This window comes from Actinia tenebrosa, unplaced genomic scaffold, assembly GCF_029948245.1.
Source record: "Actinia tenebrosa isolate PJP-AT-01 unplaced genomic scaffold, QUT_ActTen_1.0 PGA_scaffold2__45_contigs__length_23673736, whole genome shotgun sequence".
In the NCBI taxonomy this organism is placed as follows: Eukaryota; Metazoa; Cnidaria; class Anthozoa; order Actiniaria; family Actiniidae; genus Actinia; species Actinia tenebrosa.
In genome coordinates, this window is record NW_028292579.1 from 11,187,519 (window position 1) to 11,197,021 (window position 9,503).

At 39.9% G+C, this 9,503-nt stretch overlaps 2 protein-coding genes across 2 annotated transcripts; both read right to left on the reverse strand.

Moving 5' to 3' along the window:
• Positions 1–118: 118 nt before the first annotated feature.
• Positions 119–6,157, reverse strand: LOC116300577 (uncharacterized). The gene is made up of 5 exons (XM_031709462.2): positions 6,087–6,157; positions 3,498–5,266; positions 2,311–2,750; positions 1,542–1,851; positions 119–611 (listed from the first exon to the last, which is right to left on the reverse strand). The coding sequence occupies exons 1-5, from the start codon at positions 6,114–6,116 to the stop codon at positions 266–268; spliced, it is 2,895 nt and encodes a 964-aa protein (XP_031565322.2). The 5' UTR covers positions 6,117–6,157; the 3' UTR covers positions 119–265.
• Positions 6,158–6,892: 735 nt separating this feature from the next.
• Positions 6,893–9,438, reverse strand: LOC116300581 (small nuclear ribonucleoprotein Sm D1-like). Its single transcript, XM_031709466.2, has 4 exons — positions 9,291–9,438; positions 9,085–9,161; positions 8,628–8,819; positions 6,893–7,881 (listed from the first exon to the last, which is right to left on the reverse strand). The coding sequence occupies exons 1-4, from the start codon at positions 9,302–9,304 to the stop codon at positions 7,790–7,792; spliced, it is 375 nt and encodes a 124-aa protein (XP_031565326.1). The 5' UTR covers positions 9,305–9,438; the 3' UTR covers positions 6,893–7,789.
• Positions 9,439–9,503: the final 65 nt, after the last annotated feature.

The following is a 9,503-nucleotide window of genomic DNA, read 5'->3' on the forward strand; positions in this document are numbered from 1 at the left end:
TTTGTTAGATACACCAATATCGCTGTCATTTCTATTGTCAGTTACTTCTATAGGGACTGAATGAAAACGTTCTATTGTAAAAAAAACCTTAGGAGTCTCACGAGTGCTTTTCAATAGCACGCGCGGAATCGTCGTCGCGATGAAGTAGGGTTTTTTTTCCATTTCAAGTGAATACTAGCATTCTATAGATACACATGCATCTTGCGCCAAAGCAGAAGCTTTCCAAAAAGCATGCGCAAGAGAAAATCAGGTGTCGCTTGTCTTTCTATGCGAACAATATCTGTTCAATAAGATCCATTGTTTCTACTTTCCCAGCTTCAATAGCCATCTCTAAAGGAGTTCTTGTCTGGTTATCCAGCGCGCGCAGATCTGCACCATTCTTAATCAACAACTCGGCAGCTTGCTTCGCTCCTGCCTGTGCTGCCAGATGCAGTGGGGTCTGGTCGCACTTGTTGGTGGGATCAACATCAGCGTGATTGTCTAACAAGAGTTTCGCAATGTCGTCACGTGCTGCTGCGGCTGCGTAGTGGAGAGGTGTGTTACCAAGGTGATCAATAGCGCGAAGGTCTGAACCACGTCGCACTAACAAATCCGCTGTCCCGAATGTCCACCTGTTCAGAAAATTTAGATTAGTAATTCTCTACTTTCACATCCCCATAATGTCTTGCATCTTTGGGGGGTAACCATCAAAAAACTGTCCCAAATTGAAAGGTTTCTTCATTGAATTTATACTATACCTGCTTTTATCTGTACAATACTGATTATCAGTTTATTCTGCGTTACAGAACATCAAAAGGTTTGGTGTTACAGAAAATGTATTGACCTACGGGAAAAAGGTTTAATTTACCTTAAACTTCTTCAAGCTTCTATGTTTTTCTATTTTTAACTTCTTCATTTTATTTTTGGATATCAAACAAGGTATTTTCAACATTGTCTGATCAGCCTTCAGCAAAATATGCGTTTTCCCCCTCTGGTTACCCCACAAAGCCACAAAGTATTATTGTTATGGGAAAGTAATACCCTGAAACAACCTCTGGGCGGATCTAAGTCAGGGACCCCGGAGAAAAACCCTCGAATCGAGAGAGAGACCCGACAACATCTATTCATGTGCGATACCCAAGGTTCATGCTACTCCTTAAACTCCTTGAAAAGTCCTTGAATTGAATTCACGTTTTCAAGGGCACTTGAACTAAGCTCTTGAATTTTACAATTTTAGCGAAACTCCTTGAATTGTTGCTTTGATCATTACTTGCATGGTTCTGAAATAGATCTAGTCAGAAAGATTGAAAAATCTTAAAGTCGGCCATGTGCAACCACCGTGTAAAACCTTGACATAGTTAGCTGAACATACTCCTTGAAATTTCATTTTTGGGTCCTTGTATACTCCTTGAATAGTCCTTGAAGTTTAAGTGGTTACCTCAGCACGAACCCTGGATACCAAGTCCGAAAATTAAACTCCAGTCCCCAGAGCCAAGAGGCGAGTGTGCTTCCCGATACATCACCCTTGATTCCCTTCCCAGCCTGACTCCTTCTTGTCTCACCTTGATTTAGTAAACCTTTCTCTACTGCGCTCACACTTCATGGCCGCCACCAGATGAAGTGCAGTCTTTCCCTGGTTATTCACAGCACTCATGTCAGCACCTTTCTTAATGAGGAGCCGAGCAGTCGAAGTATCGGTGATGGAGGCTGTCACCAGGTGCATTGGTGTGTTGCCCTTGTGGTCGGCGACGTTTACTTTGCTTTGACCTTCTTCTATTAACAATTCAACTGTGTTATACTTCCAGACACACCTCTTGCAGCCGTGAGTGCAGCTGCATTTTGCCGCTACTGCACAGTGAAGAGGAGTTCGACCTTCGATTCAAAAGAGAAATATGGGGAATAACGTTTGAATTTTTACCTTGGGCGTAACGTTTTCTTATTTCATACCAAGTCTTGAGAATCTTATTCCTTGCATGAATCGTATCATTATTCATGTGTCTTCTCATGCGCAACCATTAATTAAAGAAATGATACTCTAGGGAAAGACACGTGGAGTGAAATAGGGAAACATTACGTCCAAGGTCTATAGATTCCACTCGATCGGCAGTCCCATTAGATTGAAAAATAAACTAAATTGAATTAAGAAATTAAATAAATAAAGCCGATTTTGTATGACTGTGATGAGGCACGATACTGTCGTTTCCACTATACAAATAAAATTTCACACTTGTATTCGCAATGTTATAAATGCATAAATGGGCAGGCACTTTTTTTTATACCGGCACTGAATTTTGTTGTTTGTGGCGTTTACAAACTGTTATTTTTCCTTACCTTCTTTATTAACAACATTAACATTACATTTCTTCTTGACGAGTAGGTCTGCAGTAGGAGTACTACGGTACAACGCAGCAAGATGTATAGCGGTATTACCATCCTCATCCACCGCCTCGATATCTGCTTTATTCTGTAACAATATCTCGCATATTCTTCTGGACCCGTTAAGTCCTGCAGCATAGTGCAGTGCTGTACGTTGAGAATTGTCAGCTAACGTTATATCCGCCCCGTACTGGATCAACACCTTCGCGATAGGTTCAGCGCGACTGGAATAGAATAGGCAACAGATCAGTGGAGTGAAGCCATCTAAGTCGGTGGCGTTGACGTCACTTCCGTTTTCGAGGAGGTACGTGACCAGATTAGCAGAGCCGCTGACTGCAGCAAAATGCAGTGGAGTCTTGCCTCGGATATCTTTGGCTGTTACGTCGCCGTTATATCTGTTGACAAACAGATTAAATAATACTTGTAAAATATTACGAACACTGTGTTGGTTTTGGTTATTTCTCACCACCCAACTCCTCTCAAATATTTTTGACCTAGTGCACCCTACCTATATGTTTTTTGACCTTGTAGTGGGCCTGTGACAAGGTATACTCGGATACTCATTTCTTCTTTTCCCCTAGCTTCCATGCTTTCCCGTTTCCTTTCTTCCTATTGCTTTTTATGTCACAATTCTGACTCACATCTCCTCCCTCAAAGTTGCTTCTGATTCGAAGACTCTTCGCATTTGAGTTCATACTGTCCCTTTAAGTTCGCCGTGGTAACTTATATTAACATATTTTCTATACCCCCCAAAGTCATGAGAATTAACTTCAATTTCTCCGCCCCAGTCTTTAGGACACAGCGCAATCTTGTATTGGTAGAGTGCCAACCATATATCCGTGAAATAGTACCAGCTTATTAGTACAAAATAGCATCAATGAAATAGATGTGTACTTTAGTTTCTGTGCTATTCCACGGATATATGCATTACTCCAATTTCAAAGAAGAGATAACTAGCTAAAAACTAGTGTGAGCTGCGTCGGTGTTTCTAATGAAACAGTAATGATAAAAGGGTGAATCCGACGAAGGACTAGCGTCCGAAACGTCAGAGTAAGTTTTTTCATCTTTTCACGGTGTATGATTTACCTTTTATCATTCCAATTTCAAGACTATTTGCATTTTGATTAGAATAGCTAGCCTACCTCAGAAGTAGATTCGTGAGCTCGCGTGTAAGCCATTCCTCGACAAGCACGTGACTGAGAGAGGAATACACCATATGCAAAGGCGTCTGACCCTCGCCGTCTTGAAGATTGCAATCAGCATTGTGCCTCAGCAACACTTCCGCAACCTCAAGATGAATCTCAATAATGGCAACTGCAAGCGGAGTCCTGTCTCCGGAGTCGCGTGAGTTGACATTCGCTCCCTGTTCGAGCAGAAGTACGACCATTTCTCTCAAACCCTGACGACTTGCAATGTGTAGAGGCGTGTCTCCTTCGCTCGTCTGCGCCTCTATGTCCGCACCACTGGATATGAGAAATTTTGCAATGCGTGTCTTTCTGTTGCCAGAAGCAATGTGAATAGCAGACAAACCAATGGAATTCCTCGCATTAACATCAGCACCTTCCCGCAAGAGAAGTTCTACAATCTCAGTACTTCCGTAGCCAACGGCAACAATGAGAGGCGTGTCGCCATTATCAGCCACGGCGTCAATTTCGCTTCCACGTTTAATCAACAAGGCTGCGATACTTGTGTTTCCTTCTTGTGCGGCATAATGTAACGTTGTTCTATCGTAACGATCGCGCGCGGTCACCCGTAAGCCGCTCAGGATCAGAGTTTCCGTAGCTTCAAGCTGGTCAAAAATTGTAGCTTGGAATAATGGAGTTTGGCCTTCGGAATCTTTAGCATGGCTATCAGCGCCTCTGTGAACTAGAAGCTTAATCATGTTGATGTTACCCTGTTGTGCGGCATAATGCATGGCTGTTCTTCCAAACATGTCATGCGCGTCCAAATCGCATCCATGCATAAAGAGCATTTTGGCCGTCTCGCAATTATTGGCGGTTGCAGCCAAGTGCAGCGGGGTTTTCCCTGAGGTCCTTGCCTCGAGATTGCTACCTTTCTTAATCAGAAGACCAGCAATCTCTGTATGGCCTTCCTTGCAGGCATGGTGTAGCGCAGTAAAATCTAAACCTCCTTGGATATGTACGGAACTTCCACGAGCAAGAAGGTATGCAGTAGTGTCTCTATAACCCCCAATCACTGCCAACATGAGTGGCGTGTCGCCTCCTGAAGTCTTAGCGTCAATGTCACTTCCGTTTTGTATCAAAACTGCGACAGTCTTCGTGTGGCCATATTTGGAGGCTAGATGGAGCGCCATCTCTCTACGCCCGTTGATTTCATTGACGTCTACACCGCTATACAAAAGAAGTCTTACGTTTCTGGTCCTGCCGTGAAATGCGGCGTAATGGAGCGCGCACGAATCCGACTTGTCCTTAGTGTAGATTGATGCTCCCTTTTCGATTAATACTTCCATAAAACTCGTAGAACTGCGAGTTGCTGCAAACATAAGCGGAGTAATACCGCCATGTTTAGTCACCTCATTAGGATTTGCGCCTAACTCCAATATTCTCTTCAACTGTTCGTAACTTCCTCTGTACGCTGCAATATGCATCAAGGACCGACCCATAAACTCATCATCAATTTTAGATAGTAACCTGTGAATTTGGTCATGCTTTCTGGTATTTCCAATCATAGAAAGAGTAAAGCAGCTAGCATTGTTTAGTGGAGAAGCAGCAGAAGATGTTGTTTTGATGGTCAAAGCGATGGCATTGTCCAGACGAGTTGGGCTTAAGTTTAGAAGAAGAGAGACAGTATGAAAGTCTGCTTGAATACAAGCAGCATGAAGGAGGCTGAGACCCGCTGTTCTTGTCCCTGGTGTAGTAGCTGCCTTGAAGGTCAGGAATTTCAAAGGCGCCTGTTTAAAAAAAGAATATTTTATATAAGAGGCCGCACATTTTTATCGGTGAGGGCGGTGGGGCTGGTAAACCAGTACGAGAAATCTGGGGTGCTTGGCATTTACCCAGAAAAACCTGAGTGTTGGAAAAGACTGAGTGTTTTACGTACGCTAGGTCGAAACCAGTCCGAGTCCGCCCCAATACTACTGCATGCACTAAGAGACTGAGTCCAGAGCAAGTCTTATATGTAAACGTTCTAGTCTTTGACCTCTGTCGATATATTCATTTGCTTCGCCAAAATTAACATTCTGTTCCCTAAAACTCTATCACATACTCACTACAGTGTCATTCATCCTTGACTTCGAATCATTTATAAAATATCGAGCAGCGGCGGTTGTAAGAAGAACTAGCGTACGTATTATTAGACTCAATGCAACAACAAAAAATCAGATGATTACAGAACAGCAGAGCGTGACAAATCATAATTGGATTTCGATATTGAATAATTGATTTGAAAAAAATCACGATATCTTTTTTTGCTTCTCACGTAAACACTTTCCTCAAAAAAACACTGTAGGGCAGCAAGTTAAGGTCCATTAAACCTGCAATAGATACGTAACGTTGTCAGGTTGACAGAATAAAACTCCTTCAGAATCAGCTAAAATCAGTTAGGGTTTTACTCATCATTTGACTTGAAAACAAAGGCAAAATGCTTTTTTCTACTACAATACCAATATAAAGTTTAAGTATTTTTATACCAATATAAAGTTTATGTATTTTTATATCTTATGAGATATAAAAATACATACATTTCATATTGGTATTGTGGTATTCCCTTACCGAACATGTTCGTGAGACGTCTTCTTCCATGATATAGAACTCTGACAGACACGAACTGTACACGAACTTTACTCAGCTTGTAGCTGGATCCCAGGCCCTCGCCACCAAGTCACTACAGCAAGCTAGAATGGAAGGACATCTCCGGTACCCACGCTTGCGTGTAAAAGTATGACGCACTACTTTACTGCAAAACGCATCCCACATGGAAAAGAATGACCATGGGGACTTAGTCTTCAGAGGCAAAAGCCACATTTTGGGTTTCCTGGTCATAGCAAAAGGATTAGGATTCGGCCGATCTTCCTGATCCGTCTGTAATTTCTCCAGGGATAGCGGCGTTTGGGTAGAAATATTCGGCGGTGCCGTAAATGCTGCGAGTTACCATACGACGGTTCAACATTCGATATAAGTATGGTCTACGGTTATTTTTGACCAAATATGAACAAAAGCAAATAGACCTTATTCGTGGTGTGACAATGTTTTCCCAATTCGGCGTGACAAACCAACAGAGGATTCATTTTCTTTTGTTTTTAATTTTACTCTTCGAAAAATTCATGAGTATCCCAAAGGATACGAAAGGAATAACGGTGATATCCCGACGAGTTGCAAAACAATAGCTCTTCATTCCCCCGGAGGTTTGTCACGTTGAATTGGGAAAACATTGTCACACCACGAATAAGGTCTATTAATTTAAGAATAAAATAAAATCTGTAGGCTTTTCTTTCGAAAATTCCAGCTAGACTTTTCACTTTGTGGATGATAAAGCCTGGTTGGAGGGTATCTTTGTGTCAAGTACATAATCAAAACAATTTTCTATTTTAAAAACTTTATTAATGTTTGTTTATTTACAATACAAAGGCAATGTTTTCCACTTTCCAGAGTTTTTGTGTAGATAGATGATATGATACAAGTTTGGGTGAGAAGACTAAAGTGAAAGAAAGTTGTATAACTAGTGACTAACAGTAAAACAAAAAGAAAAGAAAACAATTAGAAAAGGAATTAGAGTCTATTGCTATGTATTACCTACGTTGACTATTCTTTCACTGGCAAAGTAAATCCCTCTAGAGTGATTTGACTTGGTCCATGAAACAAAATTATCTAATTCTAGTGACTAACAGTCAAAGTAAAACAAAAGAAAACAATGGAATTAGCGTTTACTATTATGTATTATTCTTATTCTTATAATAATTGTTCATGGGCTAAGTAAAATCCCTCTAGTATCTACATATGAGTACAGTACAGTTTTCAGAGTCAATGTTGAATAAGACATAACTTTGACAGTTCTTTGGTAATAGTGTTATGAGGAAACTTAAGCACATTTCATGTTTCATTGCCCCAGACAACTAACTCCAGATGTTTTTGGCTTCCATCCATCACATAAGTTTGCAAAAGTCATCCATGCAAAAGTTTGATTCTATATTTTTAAATAAATATGTGTGCTCAATTAGAGCACGAACATTCACTTTCTTTTGTGTCAGTAAAAAAGACGGTTATTCTAACATGTATTTTATAGAAAGAAACTTGCTTGCCTATCAATCCAAGTTACATACTGTCATCTATTTGACACCTGAAAATACATGTAGAGCTTCCTTATAAGACCCTCTTTATATTTCAAGTCATCTCAAAGCCATTATTCATCAACTGTACTAGTGCCAAAACTCTCCAGGCTGGTAGAGTACTATAGATACTGCTCTTGGGGAATATAATTATTTTCTGCCTCCACGCTCAGGTCCACCACGTCCTAATGGTCTTCCCCTTGCTCTTCCTCTGCCTCTTGCTCTACCACGACCTAATGCAACTGAAATTTGACAAAGGTATTAGTTCCTCATTTGCTACTAGAAATTGGAAATCTAAGTGTTGAAACTAAAATATTCTGTTTGTGACATCACACTTTAGCACTCTATAGAGATTTTTTTAGACCATGTGTAATTCCCAAGAGTATCATCTATTTGTTTATTGGTTGTACATGAGAGAATCTTACATTCAAGAGAATGACACATGGTTTGAAATGGAGAAAACATTACTTTTACTAGTGTCCGAAACGTCAGTAAGTTTTTTCATCTTTTCACGGTGTTAAATTTACCCTTTTATCATTACTATTTTTAAAACCCTTTACAATGAGTATGCAATCAGTAAAACAACAACTCATTCCTCTTTGAGTATGAAAATAATGCAATGTAATTGGTTTAGCAGATGTAATAAACTCTACATTACTATGCATACTGTACAGCATTCTTTGACACTTGGTATATAACAAAACACTTATGGACTAAAACCTCGGGAAAGCAGTGTTTTATGGTCCCTCATAGGGATCTTTCCCTTTGCTTTGCATCAGGGGCCACAAAACACATTGGTTCCCTCAGTCTCAGTCAATAAGTGTTAATCAATATATAGACCCTTGAAGTCTTAAGCAGTAAGTATGACTTCAGAATACCCAGTCAAATGATATGCACACATTAATCCCCTATTGTTCATCTATTGTTAGTGCTAGGATAGGTAATCCAGAGTCACTCCAAGCATTATAGATAAGAGAATAAACAATACCTGCTTCCTTCTTCTTGGCCTTTGCTTTGGGAGCATCATCTACTAATAATGTATCTAGTGGTAAGCTCTCTGGGAGTATGAAATATCGAATATTATTTCCTCTGATACTTAAAGAATCTAGCTGCATGGGTTCTCTGTTCTTGACAGTCATTTTTACAGCTTTGAGATGAGTATTCATACTCATATCCACACCTGAAATAACCAGAACATATGCATAGCTCATTTTAAGTACACTTTCCAGGAATGTGCAAAACGAATAAAATCATTAACTGTCTCGTGACATTTTGGGATCCAAAGTATTTTACTTTCAAGACAGACGTGTTTAATTGTTATACTCCTAAGAATAGAATAGAACTTTGATTCCTTTAGAACGAGACGAAGTTGAAACGAATTTCAAACTTTACTTTAAACTGTGGAAAACTGCTAAAACATTTGGCTTAAAGCATGTTTAACTTACCAGTTATAGTTCCATGAACTACTGTTCCATTTTTAAGTTCAATTGTCACCGTCTCGTGGCTTAGTTTCATCAAAAACCTAAGACGAAAAAATGAAAGGTTATGAAGCCAAGCTTCAAGTTTCTTGCTAAAAAATGCAAAATTAAAACGGGCAAAAACAAAAATAAAAAGACTATCATAAAGATGGATCATTGATGTTGCAGCTTACCTAACAAGCTTCATAATTGCACCTTAGATGAGCAAGATGCAACAAGATTAAAAATTACCAAACTTCGTAAAGTTATCAAATATGGCTGTTGACTGTCAAACGACGTTCTTAGACGTTGAGTCTCGTTACCATTCCACGTGGCCACACAGGAAGGCCAAATTTGCATTTCATAAATCTTAGAAAACTACAGTATTAAATTAAAACATATTTAAA